This window comes from Festucalex cinctus, chromosome 2 (assembly GCF_051991245.1).
Source record: "Festucalex cinctus isolate MCC-2025b chromosome 2, RoL_Fcin_1.0, whole genome shotgun sequence".
Taxonomy (NCBI): domain Eukaryota; kingdom Metazoa; phylum Chordata; class Actinopteri; order Syngnathiformes; family Syngnathidae; genus Festucalex; species Festucalex cinctus.
In genome coordinates this window covers 44,955,168-44,979,716 of record NC_135412.1, presented here as the reverse complement: position 1 = coordinate 44,979,716, position 24,549 = coordinate 44,955,168, and the positions used below count along the sequence as shown (strand labels likewise).

Here is a 24,549-nt window from a genome sequence, read left to right as displayed (position 1 = left end):
CCGGAGCAGGAACTGGAGCGGGTGGCGGCCGCTGGCTGGACGCCGCCGGAACAGGAACTGGAGCGGGTGGCGGCCGCTGGCCGGACGCCGCCGGAACAGGAACTGAAGCGGGTGGTGGTCGCTGGCCGGGTGCCGCCGGAACAGGAACTGAAGCGGATGGCGGCCGCTGGCTTGTCGCCGCCGGAGCAGAAACTGGAGCGGGTGGCGGCCGCTGGCCGGGAGCCGCTGGAGCAGGAACTGGAGCGGGTGGCGGCCGCTGGCCGGACGCCGCCGGAACAGGAACTGAAGCGGGTGGCGGTCGCTGGCCGGGTGCCGCCGGAACAGGAACTGGAGCGGATGGCGGCCGCTGGCTTGTCGCCGCCGGAGCAGAAACTGGAGCGGGTGGCGGCCGCTGGCCGGGAGCCGCTGGAGAGGGAACTGGAGCGGGTGGCGGCCGCTGGCCAGACGCCGCCGGAACAGGAACTGGAGCGGGTGGCGGCCGCTGGCCGGACGCCGCCGGAGCAGGAACTGAAGCGGATGGCGGCCGCTGGCTTGGCGCCGCCGGAGCAGAAACTGGAGCGGGTGGCGGCCGCTGGTCGGACGCCGCCATAACAGGAACTGAAGCGGGTGGCAGTCGCTGGCCGGGTGCCGCCGGAACAGGAACTGGAGCGGATGGCGGCCGCTGGCCGGACGCCGCCGGAACAGGAACAGAAGCGGATGGCGGCCGCTGGCTTGGCGCCGCCGGAGCAGGAACTGGAGCGGGTGGCGGCTGCAGTGCGCCAGCCCACACCTCTCTGGCCAAACCCAGACGTCGCATGGCTTCGTTCACTGAAGCCTCTGTTGAAAGTCTGAGGAGACGCATCTCCTCAGCCTTACGCAACCACTTTGTTGCACCCTCCGGGTCCATTGTTGGTTGGTCCATTCTGTCAAGGGTTGTGGGGGATTGAGGACCCAAGTGGAGGGGAGGCAGAGGGAGGAGGCCGAGGCAATGTACAGACAAAAAAAAGGGCTTTATTACGTATGTAAAAATAACGTGGTGCACAAGGTGCAGACAGGAAACGACAAAAACAAAAGTCCTAAATCAACGCAAACTCAAATAACAAGGCAAGACGGGAGAAACTGCAAAACGTGGAATCGACAGTGGACCAACAAGAACTCAACTGAAAACAGGTGACTAAATACACACAAACTAATTACACAACAAGTGACACCTGGACAAGACACACGTGGGTGAGGGAACTGATTGGCTGAACACAAGGGTATGGGATGACAAGCACAGGTGAACATGATCACACTAAAACGAGACACTGACAAGGAAAACAACTGAAGTGATCAACAAAGAAACCATAACAAAAACCCAACCCAAACCATGACAACCACATGGTCGCTTACTAATGTCTCCGCACTTGGGCATATTAGCAACGTATTGCTATCCTCAATGTCATCTGATTCACGGGATGCACTATTTACGTTTGGAAGGTTGTAATTACGTAAGCTTTTGTCACTCAAAATGACTTTCACATACAAAGTAACTTAAAGATTAATATGTTTCTTACCTCTGTAGACATTATTAAGCCTATGAAAAAGGCATTGTGCCCCATGTTTACATTTGTTCGATTAACTTGGAGGTTTGCTCGTGCCAGAAAAGTCGCGCATGCGCCTGGTCGTGTGCACGTCGCTGGGGTCCATTCCGCGTTTCGCCAGAGGGGTCGCAAATGTGCAAAAACTCTGAATCCTGCTTCGTGCCCCTTTCAGATTTTCGGTTTAAAGGGGCAAAAAAAAAAAAAAAAAAAGCAATGCGGAAGCAGAGGGTGGCGCCAGGCTCAGCTTCCCCGTTGCCATGGTGACTCAAAGAATCAGGGCACCATTGAGGCGGTCTTTAAACTGTTGGAGTAAGTCCAGGTGAGACTACTCAGCGTTGATTTAACTCACTGGAATCAGCTGAACAGGAACCGAAAATGCAGTTTCCTATCAGAGGCCTATCAACTTGTTGTTCAGGTTTAATTGGACCTGCAGTTTGTTGAACCTGCTTTGTGAAATACACCCCACATCTGCCACCGCGGCTTCAGTGAGTGACCGAATGTGCGACTACAACACGCATGTGCGCATTTATTGCTGAGCACTACTTTATGGTAAGCGGACCCCACTCAGTCGCCCCCGGCAACGAATCGGCACGTCGGACACTGCACCCCACTTCCTGGAATAAAGTTCAAAACTCAGGAATTTTTTTTTTTACTTCAAGAACTGTGTTCTTTTTCTCGCCGTCAGCTAACGGCCGTCAATTATTAAAAGTGTCTCATCAATTGCTACATTGGTACAACAAAATGGGCATCCTTCATTGATGGAATGCCCACCTATGTTTATTTTATTTTCAATATTTTATTCTTATTTATTTGTTTATTTATTTTACATCTGCTGGTGGTTCCCACCAGCGGCGCTGGGAGGAAGCAAAGCACTGCCACCTTGCTGGACATCCACAAATCCCATCCTCTGCTTCCTCTTCCTCTGCTCAGTCATCTAAACACACACACACGCACACACCCACACAGTCAGTAGTAATATGACATAATGCACACTAATTTCTGCTGCAAAAAAATAAATATGGCTGCTGCTTCTTCACTTCATGTTTGTTTATATGGTCTGTGTGCTTTTCTTTTGTAGTTTTTATTTATTATGTGTGTTCATTTCGATTTGTAAAAACCTAGTTTATTTGTATTTTTATTATATGAGGAATTTAGTGCCTAGTGGTGAACTCATGTAATGTAGTGTATGTAATATAATTAGTAGAGCTTGATCAATTATTGCCCTTCAAACATCGGCCAAACTATTCTGCCAAATGACGGATTGTTTTTCTCATAAAACGTTATCATCGAAGAAAACCAAAGTTTCTGACGTTTCGTTGTGATAGTACCCTGAATGCATCATTTTGCTTGCAAGCATGTAGCGTATGTGATTCTGCTGTCCCTAAGCATCTTTTAAAATGTTTAATGACACCCAGTTGGAGTTCACTGTAAAAACACACAACAAGCAGAATTAGACACATTGTATATTTAAATACAAAAGTGCTTATTTTTAGAACATTGCTTGTGCTAATGCTAAAGTCAATGGCGAAACTCATTGATATGCTAACAAGAAATTAACATCAACTTCAGGAGTGATATTCCTTCAAATAACGCATATTAACACACAAACGGTGTGGAAAAACATACACACACACGTAAAATAATCCTACTCAAAGGCAAAAATTCTTCCCACACTGCATGTGAAAAAGTAGGGATTTTAATAGAGTTAAATCGTAACTTTCTTCTGTTCTCATTGTGTGTACACCATGGATGCATGGCCCACACTGCCCCTAGGGGCCAAAATGCACAGTCACAGACAGTATTTTTGTTCTTGTTTTGTTTTTTTTCAATTGCTATTATTTTGTTATACTCTTATTTTACTTTCTTACTAATTTATTTCGTCATTGTCCTTTCAAGTTATTGTCATGTTTTGGTTCTGTTGCTGGTCTGTGTCATCTGTCTTGTTTTGCTGTTCCCTTGTCTATTGAAGCTTTATGTGATCCACCTGTTTGTCTTCCCTTCCCAGTGTCTGTGACCAATCAGTGCCCTCACCCACTTGAGTTTCCCCAGGTGTGTCTTATTAGTGTTGATGTATTTAGGCAGAAGCAAAGCCGGCTTTGGTCCTCAAACAAATATTATACAGACAGAACCGTCAAGACATGAGAGTGTCCAAAAAAAGACACCTAGGACGTTTAACGGCTGTAATATATATGCCAAGTCTGGAGTGCCGCTGTAGTGCTGTCACAGGGAGTTAACACAAAGCGTAGAAGAAGAATCAGCGAAGAAGACGAACCACTGATCTGAATAGCCGGTTCTATTTCGTCCCTCCCGACCGCCAGGTGGCGGTGCTGTAACCAGCACGGAATTCCCCTTGTCGCGACAGCGTCATCGAGTAAGAATGACAAAATATGCCTGTCAATGGGTCCGGCCGACGTAATCCCGTGTATAAAAGGGAATGTCGCCAGAACACATCCTCTTTAACCTTTCCTGCACAGCGTTATACGCTCCGTTCGTCGCGAGTAGCCTGTGATCTGGTTGATCGGGGCTGCGGGTGTTCCTCGCCCCCCTTGGCTGCGACGGTTCAGTACATTTTCTCTTTGGTGATTTGTATGGATAGACTGGAGCTCTCCTACGGGAGTATCCTCTCCTAGCTTGTTTTACTGGCGGTGGGAGTGTGTAATTTCAGGCTGACACAACTCGCTTGTCGGGAGCACCAGCTGCTTTGATGTTTTTGGCTAGCTAAGGTGCTGTTTATCAAGCCGACTGCTAGTTTGGGACGCCATTTAGCGAATCCTTATTCGCTGTGTCAGCGCCCTCGCTTCACGGAGCCGATCCGTACCGTGGGACATACCTCCTGTTGCTTATGATGACATAAACATCTACTTACGTGTCGTTAGGGCCGCTGTGTGATGCGCTTCGCCCCCGAACGGACTCGGCCGCTATCAATGCGCAGGGTTTCGCTTTATTCCGTTAACGACACGAAAATTGCAGCAGATTGACTTGACATGGCGTTATGGAGGAAGCCGCCGTAGAGGCGCCTTGGAGGATGAAATGGCCTGCTGTCCTAGTGGGAGCGGCGTATTTCCGCTGCGGTGGCCGCTCATTTACCGGCAGCGGCTGTTGCCGGTTACATGGCGCCTTCAGCTGGTGGCGTCGCCAGGGGAGGTCATCGGCGGCGGGGCATTGGTTCACTGCCCCGCGCAGACCGATCAAGGCACCAGTCTGCTTCTCCTGCTCCGGCCCATCAAAGTGAAGGGCATCAGCTGCCTTGATGTTGTGTGCTAGTCGGGATGTTGTTTGCCATACCAACTGCTAGCTTAGGACGGCACAAACGACCACTTGCATGCATGTCTGTTTGGTTGCTTTTGGGTCTCATTTTGTTCGACCTGTAAGGGGGCAAGTGCGAGGCCAGGGCCCGCCTCCATCTCCCACATTGGGTCTGCCGCTCTTCACAAGAAGTCTGCCGTGCTCCATGCGTGGAGCTTATGTGCCATTGTCAACTTATGGCGGCACAAGCGACCACATGCATGTTCAATTGATTGATTTGTGGTTTTGTTTTGTTTGGATTGCAAAGTGCCTGGGAGCGAGTCTAGGACCGCCTCCATCTCACATCTGGGCGGCCGCTCTCCCACACGAAGTCAGCCGCTCTCCACGCAGCTTCTGCTGTTCTCCAGACGCAGCACTGTGTTTGGTCCGTTGAAGATGAGGCTAGGTGCAGCCTCCTCTCCCACACAGCGTCGGCCGCTCTCCACACGGGGTCGACCGCTCTCCATAAGTGGCTCTTCGTCTGCATGCGCGGACTAGTTTGTCTTGTACTATTGGTGACGGGGCTGGTGGCCGCCCCTTCTCCCCCACGGAGTCAACCGCTCTCTAAACGAAGTCTACGGTTCTCCATGTGCGGATCTTCATTTTGTTCCGCGGGGGAAGGAGTTAGGTTACTGCCTCCTCTCCCTCACGAGGTCGCCACTCTCTACGGGAATTCGGCCGCCTACACAGAGTCTGCCGCCCTCTCTGCGCAGGGCTTCGTTGTGGTTTCGTGTGTGATGTGTCTGGTTGCTGCCTCCTTTCCCGCACGGAGTCTGCTGCTCCCTACACGACGTCTGCCGCCCTCGCTGCGCAGAGCTTCGCTATACTACCGTTGGGGACGGGACGGGTTGCCGCCTCCTGTCCTATACGATGATAGCAGCCAGTTGACGGTGTACACTCCCTGTACGTAGATTGATGGTTGCTATGGGGGACGCCGCTGGATGTCAGCCCTTCTGATCCATAGATGGCCGCGCCGCCCGCTGTCTTGACTGTCGTGCAGTGATGTCGGAAGTCCATCCTCCTCCCTCGACGGCAGCGGATGTTGCTCCTGGGAAGGAAGCACCATCCCCGGTGGAGCTAGGACCCGACCACCTCGTTGACCCCAGCCCCCCTGGGGGGGCAGGGCACACCACAGATCTGCTTCTCCTGCAGCCCCTGGCCTTGGGAAGGTCAAAGGAATGTTCGGGCTGATTATCAATTTTCGTTGCAATTTTGCAACTTGGTGGCGACTGGGAGGGGGGAATAAGCTCATTGGGGTGATCAAACCCCTTCCGCTTGTCAGGCCTCTGCGGAGACGGCGTTCACGGCAGGGTTGGCCGTGCCGGATACAACCCGCTGGTTGCCCTCCCAGGCGGACGATGTTACCAAGGTGCCGTCTCTATTGCGGTCTCAGGAACTTCTTCTCCGTTTGGTACCGCTGGTGACGGGGCGGTTCTCGCCTCCTATCCCAGACAAAGGTAGAAGTAGATCGACGCGTACTCACTGACTGCGTGTCGCTTCAGGGCTGCTACGGCTTCTCCAGTTGATGCCGTTGGTGACGTGGCGGTTTCGCCTCCTATCCCAGACGAAGTTAGCGGCGTATCGGCGTGTACTCACCGACTGCACATCGATTGAGAACTGCTGAGGGTACTCCGTTTGATGCCATTGGTAACGGGGCGGTTCTCGCCTCCTGTCCCTGTTGGCAGCGTACCGGCGCGCACTCACTTACTGCAGGCCGACTGTGGGCTGCAAAGGAGTCTCCGTTTGATCCCATTGGTGGGGGGGCGTTTCGCCGCCTCCTATCGCGGACGGAGATAGCGGCATACCGGCGTGCACTCACTGGCTGTGCGTCAATTGAGGACTGCCATGGATTCTCCATTTTGTCCCGGGGTGCGCGTCGATTTGGGGCTGCTAAGGAGTCTCCGCTTGATCCCGTCGGTGATGGGGCAGTTCGCGCCTCCTCTCCCGGTCAAAAATAGCAGCATACCGACGCACGCTCACTGGCTGCGCGCCGATTGCAGGCTGCCATGAATTCTACATTTCATCCCGTGGATGCCTACGCCTGTGGTGCTGCATACGATCGATGGAATGGTTCACTGTCATCGAGGGGATGGACGTTTGCTTCCTCGTCCCGATTGCGGCTCAGCGCAAGGGACTGCGGGGCTGGCTTTTGGAAAGTCATTCTCTCCCACAGTGTTCACAGGTGTCGCGAAAGCGACTGTCAATTGGCATGTCGTTGGACGCCACATCCTTGGATGCTCGGCCAACCTCATGGTGGAGGATGTTGTTCTGCACTTTGTCTCCCTCTTCCAGGCCGACAGGAGGCGGCCTTCTGTCCTTCTCCTGCGACGATGGGGCACGCTAAGGCACCTGACGGCGTTTTTTTTCCCCTGGCCCTGCGGTCACTGCGGCCACTGCAAGGCTGGGTGGTTCGTCTCCACCCGCCGCTGAGTTGGCGTCGGTGTCTCCAAGTGTCTGGTGGCTTTACGGTTGCTCCGTGCGCCACATCATTCATCAGGATGGTGCGTCGTCAGCCCTGTGGATGCGTCGGGAGGTGGTGAGCGACATGTGGAGTCGCTGCGGCAGGGTGGCTGTCGCTCTCTTGGCCTCTGTGGAGTCCACTCGCTGTCCCTTCTGGTTTGCTCTGCGGCAGCGGCCTCTCCCCCTCATTCGTCTGACCTTTCTGGGGGTCCGTCTGGAGTGCTGTCCGTGGCCCTTTGTGAGCCAGCCCAGTTGAGGTTCACCCTCCACCGCAGTCTCTGCCCCTCCGACCCGGGCTCTCGGCCCGGTTGACGGGTTCGGTGGGTTGGCAACCCGATTCACGGCGTCTCCGCCTCTGTGTGGGTGTTGGACTGATGAGGGTTGGGACCTGTTGCTGCACTGCCGGCGGTTTGGCCGGAAATCTGTCGTACATAGGAGGCGTGCCTCTTCTACACTCAAGCAACGCCTCTCTCAATGGATCAGAGATGTGGTTTGACAATCGTACAGAGTCTCTGGTCGGTCCCTTCTGACGACGGTGCGCAGTCACTCCACCAGGGGTGTGTCTGCGTCGTGGGCTGCTCTGAGGGGCGTGCCCTTGGAGGACATCTGTGCGGATGCCTCTTGGTCGTCACCCTGCACGTTCTCAAGGTTCTGCGGCTTGGATGTCACCTCTCCTTATCCACGGGATGTGGTTTGGAGTCCTGCGGAGGCCCCATTGGGGGGTAGTCTTTGCAGGGTCTTCGTGACATCGCTGGTATTCGGCGTTCCGTGCTGGTTACAGCACCGCCACCTGGCGCTCGGGAGGGACAAATTGAACGAAAGTTACAAATGTAACTACGGTTCTATGAGTCCCGAACGACCGCCAGCATTGCTTGTCACTCAGAACCCTCGTGCTGGTTTGCACGAGAAAGGTTCTAGAGGATGTGTTCTGGCGACGTTCCCTTTTATTCACGGGATTACATCGGCCGGACCCATTGACAGGCATATTTTGTCATTCTTACTCTTACACAAGGGGAATTCCGTGCTGGTTACAGCACCGGCACCTGGCGGTCGTTCGGGACTCATAGAACCGTAGTTACATTCGTAACTTTCGTTTTAAAGCTGCGAAGCCGCCATATTACTCCTCCCAACGTTTCTTGGCATATGATCCTATACATTTACACTCTTGAAATTAGAGAACATTTGAGACAGTACTCAGTTGAAACAACAGGGCTAGCAACTGAGCGATAAAAGAAAAAGGGGTCTTCAAAGCAGTTTAATCATCAGTCTGCTCGCGAGATGGGAGGACAAAGATGGCTGCCCAGTCGTTTCAACGGCTTGCACGGATAGCATCGGCTATCCAGTAACAGATCAGTGAGAGGAACACAACACAGAGAAGTGACAATGCTGGGTTATTCAAGTACAGCATCAGGCAAAACATTTTTGCTGTAAAAGCCTAAACAGGCAAAAGTGGTTGCGCAAAACAAGGAAGACACGGCTATCTGCCATTGTTGTTGACAGACTGGTGATTCGTGCACAGTCACGGGAGAAGTAGCTATCCTGCTATGGTGTCCACATTCGGGCGCGTTTTGAAATCTTTCCACTCTGGAGCCCGGTTTCAAAAGTGATCAGTTTCAAGCACAGAGACTCAGAGCCGCCGTGTGGACAAAATGCCCAAATGGTCAGAAACTTGTGCGAATACAATAAAACGGGCTTTTGTCCAGTACAGGGGTGGCCAAGTTCGGTCCTCCAGAGCCCCTATCCAGCCTGTTTTCATGTCTTCCTCCTTCAGCCCAGCTGAATCTAATGATCAGCTAATCAGCAAGCTTTGCAGAAGCCTGATAACGATCCTGATCATGAATCAGGTGTGTTAGTGTAGAGAAACATGGAAAACAGGCTGGATAGGGGCTCTTGAGGACCGAAATTGGCCACCCCTGGTCCTGTAGGTGTGGGAGCATTGTTGAAGTTATGGGTAGAAGTCGTGCGTCAAGTCGTCCTTGTCACCATCTAGACATCTTCGTCTCAAGTCAAGTCTCCTTCGTCTCAGCCAAGTCTTCTTCGTCTTCACCGCCAAGTCTTCTTCATCCTCACCGCCAAGTCTTCTTCATCCTCACCGCCAAGTCTTCTTCGTCCTCACCGCCAAGTAGCCTTCGTCCTCATTGCCAAGTAGCCTTCGTCCTCACCGCCAAGCAGTCTTCGTCACCGCCAAATTACCGTCATCGCCGGTCACAAATAAATCATCTTCATCCCAGTCCAGTCCTCCACGTCACAGTTACGTCACGCTCGTCCAGTCCAGTCATGGCGACCAGCCTACTCTCGTCCAGTCCAATCTTGGCGACCTGTCTACTTTCGTCCTGCCCAGTCTTGGCGACCAGTCTACTCTCGTCCTGACCATGACCAGTCTACTCTCGTCCTGCCCAGTCATGGTGACCAGTCTACTCATGACCCGCCCAGATTGGCGACTAGTCTACTCACGTCCCGTCCAGTCACTGTCTACTCACCTGTCTCTATTTTAATAAAGTTCCTCACATTGCCCTTCATTCCTGTCTCCCTGCCGTGTTTCCCGGCATCTCGCACACCCATTTATGACAAATTTACAACTGAGATTTCAAGGATTCAAGGAATTTCTATGGAGGTAAATCGGGTGCAAAAGTGACACATACACATGAGGCATGTACCGTACATAAAATGTACACATACGTAACAGCATATTTGTACCCGTAAACCAAATGCACACATACGTAACTGCATATTTGCATCCATAAACCACGAGGCGCATATGCGTAATTGAAGATCTGTAGCAGTAAAAAAAACTCAACCATATCGTGGAAATATTTTCAGAGTGCACGGATACAGATCATCAAACACGAGCTTTCGAATCTGCAGTTACGACACTGTGCTTTGTCCGCGCCTAAATCACCGCCAAAACGGGTGCAAAAGTGACACATACCCGTAATGTGAGGCACACACACGTATCTGCATATTTGTACCCGTAAACCACGAGCATATGCGTAATTGAAGATTCGTAGCCACAAAACAACCCCACAGCCATAACGTGGGAATATTTTCTAAGTGCACGGATACAGATCACCAAACATGAGCTCTCGAATCTGCAGTTACGGCACGATGTCGCCGCCAAAACGGGTGCAAAAGTGCCACACACTCGTAGAGCATGATCCACACAAACGTAGAACATGATTTGTATGCGTAAGTGTTGCAAAATACTCAGCAAATCAGTATCGGGGGTTAAACTTCATCAAACGTTCTTTCTCAACCACATGGACATGAATCATCAGTTACGAGTGCACAAATCTGCTCTTCTCGTTCACTGCTTGGAAAAAAAGCGAACCGCGCGCGTGACCACTTTTGCACCTCTTTTGGCACCTAAAAACTGAGGCGTATTGTCGTAAAGCTGATGCGTATCCGTAACTTCATGCACGTTCCCGACAGACACGTGACATCTATTGTCCAATCAGCTGCTCCCCTATCTCATTTCACGGCGGCTGCCGAGAAAGGCGGAAGACAACGCTGAAGTTGCCTTGCAGAAGCACCACTCACTTTGGGTGAAACTTGTTGATTTCGGAGGACTGCCGTTTGAGAAACTAATGAGAAAGTCCTCGCCATTTCGTTTTTGTGGAAACGGAAATCCTCCAAATCAACAAGTTTCTCCCAAAGTCAGTGGTGCCTCTGCAATGGCAAACGCTGCTATCTACAGGCGAGATAGCGCAATTGCGGGCTTTTAAGGTGGTATGAAAAACAACACTGAAGTTGGCCCCACGGTCGCGCTCGCGTCAAATCATCTTTTCATATCACCTTAAAAGCCCGCAATTGCGCTATCTCACCTGTAGATAGCAGCGTTTGCCATTGCAGAGGCACCACTGACTTTGGGAGAAACTTGTTGATTTTGGAGGACTCCCGTTTCCACAAAAACAAAATGGCGTTGACTTTCTCATTAGTTTCGCAAACGGGAGTCCTCCGAAATTAACAGGTTTCATCCAAAGTGAGTGGTGCTTCTGCAATGCAACTTCAGCGTCGTCTTCCGCCTTTCTCGGCAGCCAAAAAAAAAAGAAAAAAAGAAAAAAGAAAAAAAGCCTTTCTCGGCAGCCGCCATGAAATGAGATAGGGGAGCAGCTGATTGGACAATAGATGTCACGTGTCTGTCGGGAACGTGCATGAAGTTACGGATACGCATCAGCTTTACGACAATACGCCTCAGTTTTTAGGTGCCAAAAGAAGTGCAAAAGTGGTCACGCGCGCGGTTCGCTTTTTTTCAAGCAGTGGACGAGAAGAGCAGATTTGTGCACTCGTAACTGATGATTCGTGTCCATGTGGTTGAGAAAGAACGTTTGATGAAGTTTAACCCCCGATACTGATTTGCTGTCAGAGTATTTTGCAACACTTACGCATACAAATCATGTTCTACGTGTGTGTGGATCATGCTCACGAGTGTGTGGCACTTTTGCACCCGTTTTGGCGGCGACATCGTGCCGATCAAAGCAGAGTGTCGTAACTGCAGATTCGAGAGCTCATGTTTGGTGATCTGTATCTGTGCACTCTGAAAATATTTCCACAATATGGTTTAGTTTTTTTTACTGCTACAGATCTTCAATTACACATATGTGCCTCGTGGTTTACGGATGCAAATATGCAGTTACGTATGTGTGCATTTGGTTTACAGGTACATATATGCAGTTACGTATGTGTAATTTTATGTAGGGGTGCATGCCTTATGTTACGAGTATGTGTCACTTTTGCACCCGATTTACCTCCATAAATTTCTTTCCTCAAAATTCAAGGATATCTGTAGAAGCCAATCACGTAATAACAGCCCATAACGTAATAACTCAACTCACCTTTATTTATAAAGCACTTTAAAACAAGCATTGCTGTATTCAAAGTGCTGTACATGAAACAGAAATTGCTTGTGCAGTAAAGAATATGTTATGTTTTGAGTTGGCTGGCCTGCTCTCAGCATTTCTTTGTTGCAGCTGCTGTCTTGACCACTGTGGGGAGCCATGGCCATCTACACACCTGCATCTACAGACCAATGGGTTAACCGAGCGGGCAAATCAAGATTTGGAGGCCGCTCTACGATGTGTCTGTCACAATCATCCAACAACTTGGTCCTCCCACTTGCCATAGGTGGAATACGCACACAACTCCCTCACCTCCTCTGCCACAGGCCAGTCCCCATTCATGACAGCCTATGGTTACCAGCCACCCATGTTCCCTTCACAGGAACGCAAGATCACCATTCCGTCTGTTCAGTACCACCTCCGATGAGCCCACCGTGTGTGGGGGGAGACAAGGGCCGCACTCTCACATACCGCCACCTGGAACCAAGAGATCGCTAACCGGGGACGGATCCTGGCACCAGACTACTGCCTGGGACAAAGATTGTGGTTGTCATCACGAGATCTACTTCTGGCTGGAGGGTCCAAGAAGCTGGACCCATGCTACATTGGCCGTTTTGAGATTGAATCCATTGTCAACCCAGGCTCGGTGAAGCTGAAGTTGCCTCCGACGCTCAAATCCATCCTGTGTTCCATGTCTCCCTGACCAAGCCTCCCCCCCCATATCCCCATGAACATGAACGTACCCACACACACACACAAACCACGACATGGCGGGACACAGAAGAACCCTGTGAGTGTTCTCAAGGGGCCAAGGGATCCCCGGGACAACCGCCCGCCCGCAGGAGAAGACCAGTCATCCCTCCCAGTGTGGAGGCCTCCCATGAGGAAAAACTGGAGCTAAAAACTTGGGAACTATCAAATAAAATCATCTAAACACCAAAACAAAACAGTTAAAAACTATCAAAAACAAAACAAAAGGCAAAGACAAAGCTTAAAGACAATATAAATTAAAATAGCTAAATAAATAAAGGGGTTAAAAAGAAAAGATATCAATTAAATGCCAAACTAAAAAAGTGACTATTGAGCCTTCTCTTAAAAACATTAATACTATGGACTGATTTGGGTCGGTACTTCTGAGCAACGTGGAACAACTATGGCCTATGGCCCAGTCCACCATCTAATTTTTTTTTTTTATGCTTGCTTCTTCTAAAGCAAACTCTCTGCAGTCGCATAAACCTTCCACAGCTCAGACAGGAACTAATCTTGGTTAGCTCTGCAGGTGGTCACTCAACCACCAACAAAGCTCTTTTGAAGCCGCTGACCAGGTGACTGTCACGCCGCCACCAGGCGTGGCGGCTCATGCTTTTATTTTTGTGTCTCTGTTTCCCGTTTTACTCTGAAATCCTAACTCTCCTCTCACCCCAGGTCACTTGCCCTTCCTGCCGCTCACTCATTACCGGTCCCCGCCCATGATTATCACCACCTGCCACCAATCAACCCACACAATAAAAGCCAGCTGCATTCTCCCCTCAGTGCCGAAGTGTCACCGTCAGTGCATGGAAGCGTCCCACAGTCCTTATGTCCTTGTTCATGTTGCCTAGCGTTGTTGCCTTGTTTTTGTGCCTTTTCCTCCCTTTTGGAGCGCCTTTAGTTACCCCTTTTGCCTTGTGCCCTTTTTCCTCCCTAGCGGAGCGCTTTCTGTTGTCCCCAGTACCTTTTGCCTGTTTTTTCCTCCCTAGTGGAGCGCTTTTTGTTCTCCACTTTTTCCCCTCCCTGTTCTCCTCTCAGTTTGAGAGGAGACCTCTGTTGGCCGGAAATAAACCTGCTGCCTTGGTGGCCTACCTTACGCCTGCGTCTGAGTCCTACTTGACCTCGCCTTGTCAGTACACTTCGGCCAGCATGGACCCAGCAGGCACGGTCGAGGCCGCACTGCAGAGCCAGGAGGCCCGGCTCAACAACCAGGACCGGATCCAACAGACCATGCTGTCCCGGATGGAGGAATTGACCAGCCAGGTCCACGAGCTGGTAAGCCTTTCACGGCGTCGAGCGCCAGCTCCCACTGGACAGATTCCTCATCCTGAACTCTCCGTCCCGACCACGCCATTCACCGGGGTAGGGTTAAGACTGGCCTCCCCAGAACGATACTCCGGTGAACCCGGATGCTGTCAGACTTTCCTCACGGAATGTGATATCCACTTCGAACATTTACCACAGTCATTCTCCACAGCCCAGTCCCGGGTGGCCTTCATGGTTTCTCACCTGACTGGACGGGCCAAAACCTGGGCAACCGCGGAATGGGCCAGGGGTTCCTCGGTCTGTCAGAGCGTACAGGACTTTCAAGCCGCCTTGCGCCAAGTCTTCGATCCCGAGAACCACGACCGAGAGAAGGCACGAGCTTTGAGCCGGCTTCAACAAGGCAGAGAGCCCGTCAGCGATTATGCAATCCGCTTTCGAACATTGGCAACAAACAGTGGCTGGAACGCCATAGCATTACATGATCATTTCTTGAAAGGACTGTCACCTGCCATTCAAGAACTCCTTATTCCCGTAGAACTCCCCACGGACCTGGACGCTATGATATCCCTCGCCATTCGCACCGATCACCGTCGCCAGGAACTGGCCAAGATCGGTGGACTCCGAAGGAGGGAGGAACCCACCCCCTGGTCACGGCCACCGGAGACCGGAAGGCCGCCACCCATCCTTCGTTCCCGACTGGAACCAGGAGAGGTGGGCCTCGCCAGAGAAGAACCCATGCAACTTGGAAGGGCTCGGCTTTCGCCCGAGGAGCGACAGCGCCGCCGCCGAGAGGGCCGATGCTTCTATTGTGGTGGTCTTGGCCACCTAGTGGGATCCTGCACCACGAAGGGCGGCTCACCGGTGAGTTCTCCATCACCCCGACCCGCCAAGAACCACAGGCTCACGCAAATGCAGATAAACCACCACAATGTCACCACAAATCTGTCAGCCCTCATCGATTCCGGTTCCGACGAGAGCCTCATGGACTGGGAGCTCGTGAGGCAACTACGAGTCTCCACCGAACCACTTCTTTCAACCATCCAGGCTCGAGCGCTGAACGGCAAGGAACTTTTCAAAATCACCCACATCACTGAACCTCTGGAAGTGCACATCGGACAGCACCTCGAGACCCTTCGCTTCCATGTGTTCCATTCTGCTTCCCCCACTTTGGTTCTGGGCCACCCTTGGCTGCGTCTACATAATCCCAGAATCGACTGGAACTCTGGAGTCATTCTGGAGTGGGGAAAGGACTGCATGACTCACAGATTGGAACAACCCGCACCCCGGAACACCACAGCCCAGGTTCACCAGGTGTCCCTCGCCTCGTCCGCTCAAGAGGAATACCCGAACCTGCACACCGTTCCCTCCTGCTACCACCACCTGCGGGAGGTTTTCAGCAAAACCAAGGCCATGACTCTTCCTCCCCACCGACCGTATGACTGCCCGATTGACCTGATTCCCGGATCAACTATCCCCAAGGGGAGACTGTACTCGGTCTCAGGACCCGAACGCCAGGCCATGAACACCTACATAGACGACTCCTTGAAAGCCGGCCTCATCCGACCGTCTTCCTCGCCTGCGGGAGCAGGCTTCTTTTTTGTGAGCAAGAAGGATGGATCCCTACGCCCATGTATTGACTACAGCCCCTTGAATGATATCACAGTTAAAAATCGATACCCACTGCCATTGATGTCCTCGGTTTTCGACCAGTTGCAACAAGCCAAAATCTTCACAAAGCTCGATCTCCGGAACGCCTATCACCTCATCCGGGTCCGCGAGGGAGATGAATGGAAGACTGGGTTTAACACTCCCCGGGGACATTACGAGTACCTGGTCATGCCTTTCGGCCTCACGAACGCTCCAGCAGTTTTCCAGGCCATGATAAACGAAGTACTCAAAGATTTCATCGACTACTTCGTGTACGTCTACCTGGATGATATCCTGATCTACTCTCCTGACCAAGCAAACCATCGAAACCACGTGAACCGAGTCTTGCAACGCCTGCTGGATCACCGGCTTTACGTGAAAGCAGAAAAGAGCCTGTTCCACGTCAACACCATCTCCTTCTTGGGATTCGTCGTGTCACCCGGAAAAGTGGAGATGGAAGCGGACAAGGTCAGCGCCGTGCGAGATTGGCCCACGCCGGACTCACGAAAGAAGGTGCAACAATTCCTCGGATTCGCCAACTTCTACCGGCGATTTATCAGAAACTTCAGCACCATTGCCGCCCCTCTGCACGCCTTGACCTCCCCACAGGTTCGATTTAGGTGGAACACGGAAGCAGAAAGAGCATTCAAGGACTTAAAGGCTCGCTTCACCAATGCGCCAATCCTCAGAGTCCCTGACCCCAAACGCCAGTTCGTGGTGGAGGTAGACGCCTCGAGTATTGGAATTGGGGCAGTACTGTCTCAGCGTTGTCAGGAGGACGGCAAGACACATCCCTGCGCCTTCCTCTCACGAAAATTATCTAAAGCAGAACGCAACTACTCAGTCGGTGATCGGGAGCTCCTAGCTGTAAAGGTGGCTCTCGAAGAGTGGAGACACTGGTTGGAAGGCGCCGAACTCCCCTTCGTGATCTGGACCGACCACCGAAATCTGGAATACCTACGCCAGGCCAAAAGACTCAACCCTCGACAGGCCAGATGGTCTTTGTTTTTTAACCGCTTCGTTTTCTCTCTGACCTACAGACCCGGCAGTAAGAACGTCAAGGCTGACGCTTTGTCAAGAATTCACGAGTCCGAACCACTGGAAGCCGAGCCTGAGACCATTCTGCCCCGGGACTGCATAGTCGGGGCCATGAGGTGGCAAATTGAGGACGACGTCAAAGAGGCACTACGGAACGTCACTCCCCCCACGTCATGCCCACCACGCCGACTCTTTGTGCCTGAGGAACTGAGGGCCCAGGTAATACACTGGGCCCATACTTCACGATTATTTTGCCATCCTGGAGTCCGCAGGACCATGTATGCTGTCGCCCGGAGATTCTGGTGGCCGGCAATGGAGACCACAATCAAGGACTACGTAGCTGCCTGTCCTACCTGTGCCCGCAACAAGACGTCAAACCAGTCCCGGATGGGTCTACTCCAGCCACTACCAATCCCATCCAGACCATGGGCGGACATTTCAGTGGATTTTGTGACCGGACTACCACCATCCCATGGTAAAACCACAATCCTCACAGTCGTCGACAGATTCTCTAAGATGGTTCGTTTCATCCCATTAACCAAGCTCCCATCCGCCAAGACCACAGCCGACATCATGATCCACCACATATTCAGGTTTTATGGTTTCCCCTTACACATCGTTTCCGACCGTGGACCACAGTTCGTCTCCCGATTTTGGACTCAATTTTGTAAAGCCCTAGGTGCCAAAGCTAACCTGACTTCTGGGTACCATCCTGAGGCCAATGGGCAGGCAGAACGGCTGAACCAGCAGCTCGAAACCGGTCTCCGATGCCTCGTCTCCCAGAACCCGACAACCTGGAGCAAGTATCTAGTATGGGTCGAGCTCGCGCACAACTCTTTGCCCACATCTGCCACAGGTCTCACCCCTTTTAAATGCGTCCACAGCTACGATCCGCCATTCTTCGCCGAACTGGAAGAGGAGGCAACGGTCCCCTCGGTCAAGGCCATGATCCGTCGGTGCCACAAGGTCTGGTCGGCGGCCCGGACGGCGCTTCAACGCCAGGGAGACCGGGTGAAGAGGGCCGCCGACCGGAAGAGGAGACCGGCACCAGAATACCGCCCAGGCCAGCGAGTTTGGCTATCAGCCAAACACCTCAGGCTCAAGGTACCATGTCCAAAGTTGGCCCCGCGATTTGTGGGGCCTTTTCCCGTAACCAAGTCCATAGGTCCTGCTGCAGTTCGTCTTCGCTTACCAAGATCCCTCAAAATCCATCCCACGTTCCATGTCAGCCAAGTCAAACCTGTCCGTGAAAGCACACTGATGCCCTCCGAACCCAACCCACCCCCCCCGGAGATGATTGAAGGCGGCCCCGTTTACAAGGTTAGAAAACTTTTGGATGTTCGTAATCGGGGCCGCGGAAGACAATACCTGGTGGACTAGGAGGGATACGGCCCGGAGGAAAGGCAATGGGTCCCCTCCCGGTTCATCGTGGATCCCTCGTTAATTGATGAATTTTATGAAGATCACCCTGACATTCCTGGGCCGTCAAGAGCCGGCCGTTGAGGGGGGGGTACTGTCACGCCGCCACCAGGCGTGGCGGCTCATGCTTTTATTTTTGTGTCTCTGTTTCCCGTTTTACTCTGAAATCCTAACTCTCCTCTCACCCCAGGTCACTTGCCCTTCCTGCCGCTCACTCATTACCGGTCCCCGCCCATGATTATCACCACCTGCCACCAATCAACCCACACAATAAAAGCCAGCTGCATTCTCCCCTCAGTGCCGAAGTGTCACCGTCAGTGCATGGAAGCGTCCCACAGTCCTTATGTCCTTGTTCATGTTGCCTAGCGTTGTTGCCTTGTTTTTGTGCCTTTTCCTCCCTTTTGGAGCGCCTTTAGTTACCCCTTTTGCCTTGTGCCCTTTTTCCTCCCTAGCGGAGCGCTTTCTGTTGTCCCCAGTACCTTTTGCCTGTTTTTTCCTCTCTAGTGGAGCGCTTTTTGTTCTCCACTTTTTCCCCTCCCTGTTCTCCTCTCAGTTTGAGAGGAGACCTCTGTTGGCCGGAAATAAACCTGCTGCCTTGGTGGCCTACCTTACGCCTGCGTCTGAGTCCTACTTGACCTCGCCTTGTCAGTGACAAAGGAATTTATGCGTCTGCCGAAGGAGTCTATTCGGGCCCCGACTTCCCGGAGCCCGAGAAAACGCCTTCAATGAATTAGAATATACAAACGACTGATCAAAGGAATGTTTATGACCTTTCTTATCAACCAGGGGAGACTTTCTGGCGTCGCCCCTCCAGGGGGCACTCCTGGAACGTCTATATGGAGCAACAGCACTGTCAAGTGGTGAAACTTGGAACTATCCTTAGTGACAATTCATACAAGTAACCGCATTTTACACATTTATACCATGATAATTCTTGACAGATAACTGAACTACGAATGATTCATGTTATGTCTTTGTGTGTATGAACGTCCTATGTCATTTGTACTCCATAAGGAATGAAAGGTAATCAATATATTTCAGTTCAGTCAGATTAGGCTCAAGAACGACCTCACAAATTAGTTTATGATGCATTAATTACGATGTGTGTTAAACGGGTTGTGTGGGAAAACTGATTTGCCAGACTGACCAAATTTAATGCCAAATTATTAATCCCTTTAATAATTTGCTTTTTAAAGTCTGCGTGAGCGAACAGAAGGGTTTGCCACCACCTACTGAAGCCCCGCCCATAGACTTTAAAAAGACCAGAGGACCATCTCTCTCTCTTCTTCCGACGCCTCTTCCCGATCGCTCTCTCTCCCGCTTCTTCTACTGGCCATCCTAAGGCCTGTTGCCGGCAAGTGGCCCAGCTTGCCCACTGACTCTTTGTCCCAAGAAACTTGTCCAGCACGTGGCCCCCTTTTTGTTCCTGGCAGCAACCATTGCCACGAGAGCAGACACTCGCTCCACGCCACGCCAAAGCAGGTGCAACGTCAACGCTGACCCCAAAGAGACTCTTTTACTCCCCTTTTCTTTGTTTTCTTTTTTTTTTCTTTACCATCGGTGACTGTCCGCCAGCAGCGAGCTCCACGGCCCCGGGGTACACTTGCAAAGTCCCGCCGGACTCAAGGTTGTGCACCTAAGCCGCGGTGCAAGCCCACCTCCAACTGCGGGCCTTCCCCATACGCAGGCACGCCGCGAACCGAGCTCCAACACCTGGAGTCGGACAGCTGTCCGGCAGAACCAACCTCGCTGACCAATCAAGGGACGAACCGCGCAACTACGTCAGCCCCCGAGCGGCTACCTTGCTCACCTGTGGAATAGCCCCTTTTTGATTTTTCTTGCCTTTTTGAACGAACATTGACTATTTTTCCCCCTTTTCCAAAGACCTCCCGTTTCTGCTCGTTCTACGCAGTATCCAACTCGTAAGTGCACATTTGATTTTCCCCAATTCGGCATACCGCTGCGTGCAACTTACATTTGAAACATATCACAGACCTGGCAAGTTAAATTTCTCTTTTTCCTGTTTCCTTATTCGTTCGCATTCTTTCTCTATTTTGATTAGCTTTATTTGATTTCTTTTCTTCTGACGGTTGGATAGGTAGATAGGCAGTGTTTTGATTCTGTAGTGTAGCAATCGTGAATAAATGCATGTTTTATTAACTCTATTCCGCCTAAGTCATCTGTGTTTCCGAGTGGATTATTATTCTTTTGTTAGTACAACGAACCACTGAATATTGAGTGTGGCGACTTTAGATTATAAATGACTGATGAAGAAAGGATTTTGGTCGTTGCTTGCTCCTGTTAACCCAAAGCAAAGCCAACGTGGTGCTCCTAGAGGTTATCGAGGTATATACAATTTACCTCTAACGTCCAGATTATTAATTCGTCTAAAAGACGACCCAATTATCGCTACAACCGATTCACATAAAATCAAACGGTGCCATGTTTCGATTCTGAAGCACATCATTTTAAGTTGTGACGTTGCAGGAGTAGAAGAGTTGACGATTTTCCATGGCGGACTTGGACGCAACATTGTACGTACACTAGCGTACTGACGTAACCCACTCGCATTGGGTTTTACCCGCTAAAACTACATTTCATGGTTTGGAATGGAGCGAGATTTGGCGGCGCCAAGCCAAACAAAATACAGTTTATGATTTATGACAGCCTCCACACTGAGTGGAGGATGAAAATGTCCCCGGTTCACTGCAATCAATGCACGGCTAGAGGGACGTGCCGGCGTGGAAATGAGCTGTCATGGCTTGCGAATTTCACAGAAATAATCTCTTTTTATGAGTCAGTTTCATTGCGCATTTACCAAAGCAGTCACTGAATCATGTTATCTATACTTGTACTCTTTCTTGAAAATGTTTTTAGGGTGATTTTTGTCTGGTGTCTCTTTCACTTTAATGTAAACAGTCCAGTTTCGATGCATACCTGCTCTTTGAGCTCTGTAAGCTGCGCAGTGAGCGTCATCACCACTTTCATAGTAGAGTTGAGTTTGTCCTGCAGCATCCTCATCTCATTCTGTTCACCATCACCATCGGTGACTACCAGCGACATAGCCTGCATGCGCGGGAACCAATCCAGGTTGTTGTTCTGCAACGCAGCAGGACTTCAGTAAGGCACCGGTCATCTCAGGGGTGTGACGTACAGTACATCTCTTGTATTTGTACCTTGATCATCATGGCTACGTAGCTCTCAGGCCCAGTGTAGTCTGTCTTATTCTTTTCGCGCACCAGTACGATAAAGTACAAGTAGTTCCAGATGTTGTGCTCAAGCTTGATGTGCTCCTCGAATGATACCGTCTTGTTGTCAAACTTATCTCGCTCCAGACCTAAAAACATAAAACATTGCATCTGTTATGTTCCTTTCTGGTGCTGAGCTTAGTTTTTTGGGTTGTTTTTTTTACCCAGAGCTGCTAGAGATGGGTGGAGTGGCTGGAGTCTCTGGGACAAACCTGAGCTGCGTTACAATCAGCCAGGCTTTTAAACACCAGGGGTGTTAATTGAATATTGATTGGAAAATTTTGTTTTGGTTGTCTTGTTTATATTGACCATTGCCTGAAATCAATGTTCCTTCCTTCCGTGCCAGCCAGCCAGTCAGCCAGGTTGAATTTTATTTTTATTTCTCAGCAAATTTATATAAAGCAGTTACTCTTGCGCATAAAACAATGACTTTGCTAATACTAACTTGTACAAAGACAAGTGTTGTCAGAATAATTAACTACTGGTGAAATTTGAAACGTTTGTTGGAGACAGCCAAACCCTCATGTTGGGGTAAGTAAAACTCTGCAACTGTATCTGAGAACGTCAGTCATTAGTTTGCCTCTAAACAGACAGCAGCTAATTGCCTATTACCACTGTCACTGATTTAGTAGCAAAGATGTATCAGAGACAGCAAAGGTAAGCACTGTTCTTTCAAAATGTGCTTTATTAAAAATTAACCTGAACCAATTAAGATTCTTTAGTTTTTATTAATGTTTTTTTTGTTTTGTTTTGTTTTGTTTTTTCCGGAAATATGTGCAACAATACGTTATAATGTAATGCTCAGGAGAAAACATCTTCCCCCTTCTTTTCATGTATCCTTCCCTCAATCAGGCTTATTTACAATACTGTAGTTCCCAAAGCAGAAACAAAATAGATCCCCAAAGATATCAATGTGAAAATAAATCCTCTTACATATATAAGCAATGTGTTGACGGGAAATCCTCCCACACAGAAAGAGAAAAAGATCAAATATTCTATTGCTTCCAGTGTTAATTGAATGAATTTGTGACAAAAGGCAAAAGGGTCCTCATGTACCGAAAAATCAAAATTGAGATATTGATATATTTTAATTCTGCACTTAATTCCATTTAAAATGATATATAATACATGGATGTAGCTCAAAAATGGACAAAGTTACAGCACTTCAATGTTGGAAAGTTGAAATCCCTAGTTTTGAGGAAAAGGGCTTTAAACTTTTGGTACTTGCATCTTTCAAATGTCTATAGCTTCGGAAAAAGATGTGAACCTGAAATTTTCAGGAACTGTTAAAATATCAATGGGAAGTCTGTTCCAATAGCAGGCAAGGTCATCGTCCAAGATTTGAACCCTTTAAACGTTTTGGAAGTTTGACCTCTCAAGAGATGAAATCAGCCTCAACTTTGAAGATCACATTCAGCTAGAATTCATCTCCTGAGGCATCAGCCAACGGTTGCTTATTTTCTAGTTGCTCCTTCTGGTATTTTCTTGCTTAAATTAGGTCATATTACCACAGTGGAAAATTTAATTCAATAACTTTGTCTCCATTAAAACATTATTTGCCATTTGATGTGGCCTGCGATAAGTGCTTTATTGATAACTTATCATGGATGTGATGTCTCAAATGCTTTGGGCTCATGAAAACATGAAAATGTGATGTTTGAACATTTTTTTGTTTGTTTTGTCCCACCAACCCACCCCAAGTAATACACGAGGGACACTACACTATTGTATTTACAAGTCAACATAACCTGTGTGCATTTTGGGGCGGGGTGTCGGGATGACTGGCTTTTTTGTTGAAGACCATCGTGATCATGTTTCATCTTCAAGTTTCATATTTTCATATCATATTTCATCGCTCATTTTTATGTTCATGTCATCACATTTAAAAGAGCATAATTGAAAATGTGTGGTGATATTTGCAACGTATGCAATGTTTGCAACTTCATATTTGACGCATCGAAGAAGCGGTCGTGTCCGGCGTCGTATGTAATAGACAACATCGACAAGTGATCAAAACATTATATTGGTATTTACAATACATCATTACGTTAGTCTACATTGCATACAAGGCACCACAACTTTTAGTTCCCGATTCGGCGTGAGTGAAGGAGTAATGACAGCCTGTCGGTGCTCCGCGGGGGCATCACTAGATGCTCCCCCACTCGAGTTTGACATGGAGTACTGTGAATGTAGTAATTTAAATTAAAAGTAGACAACGATTCATAAAGAAAAACGATCCTGGAGAATATCTCTGTTTGTTTGGATTACAATTCACAGGTACCCGGACCGACGACATGAATGGTGTGTTTCGACTTTTTTTTTTTGTTATGTCCATCCGTCCATCCATTAGCAGATTCACTTATTAATATTTATATAAATCACTTGTGAATTAGGTTTGAAGCTTGGAAATTCGGGTTGTTTTTAAATAGTTCAGCAAAAGGCAGCGCTAGCTAGCAGCTAGGCTAAAAACACGCCCCCTAGTTACGAGGTATACTGTCTAGTAATTGCTTATTTTCATACACTTCTCTTACAAATTTAGACATTTGTGCTCTTTGCAAATGAAACTAGAGACCTCAAGGAGGCTATTTGTTGAGAAATCTCAAAATGGACAACTGTCTAATATCGCCCATATCTCTAGATTGAGCCTTGCTGACATGCGGACCCTTTTGCCGGAGCGGGTCAGATTTTATCGACTACAAATGCTTGTTAGGGTTCAGGATATGGATTTCTTATCCATTTTCACGTTTCCACTTGCAGTGTTTGTTCATTCTTGGCTCTTAATGTATTTTCCTCTTCATGTTTTGTGTGCAGCATTCTCTAATTTAACTTTTCAATTGACCTCTTTCAGTTGACTCTTTCATGCTCTAACCATGCTGGGCGTGTCTTGAGCATCCGCATGCCGTTATCTTTCAGTTGACTCTCTCGCACTCGCAGGTAATGTCACGTTTCAGTTTGGTTGGGGTTGGGTTTTTGTTATATTTTGGTGAGTGTTGGTTGTCTGGTGTTCCTGTGTGTTTTTCCCCAGTCTCGTTATCATTA

General features: G+C 49.7%; 1 protein-coding gene across 2 annotated transcripts in view; it reads right to left on the bottom strand.

Annotated features, from left to right (window-relative positions):
- Window positions 1-970: 970 nt before the first annotated feature.
- Window positions 971-24,549, bottom strand: part of itpr3 (inositol 1,4,5-trisphosphate receptor, type 3) — an 841,532-nt gene continuing 817,953 nt past the window's right edge. For both annotated transcript variants that reach the window (XM_077515178.1, XM_077515179.1), the window contains 3 exons: window positions 21,439-21,599; window positions 21,200-21,361; window positions 971-2,496 (listed from right to left, as the gene is read on the bottom strand). In XM_077515178.1, coding sequence (XP_077371304.1) covers window positions 2,386-2,496; window positions 21,200-21,361; window positions 21,439-21,599 — 434 coding nt within the window. In that variant the 3' untranslated portion in view covers window positions 971-2,385. The remainder of the gene's footprint in view (window positions 2,497-21,199; window positions 21,362-21,438; window positions 21,600-24,549) is intronic.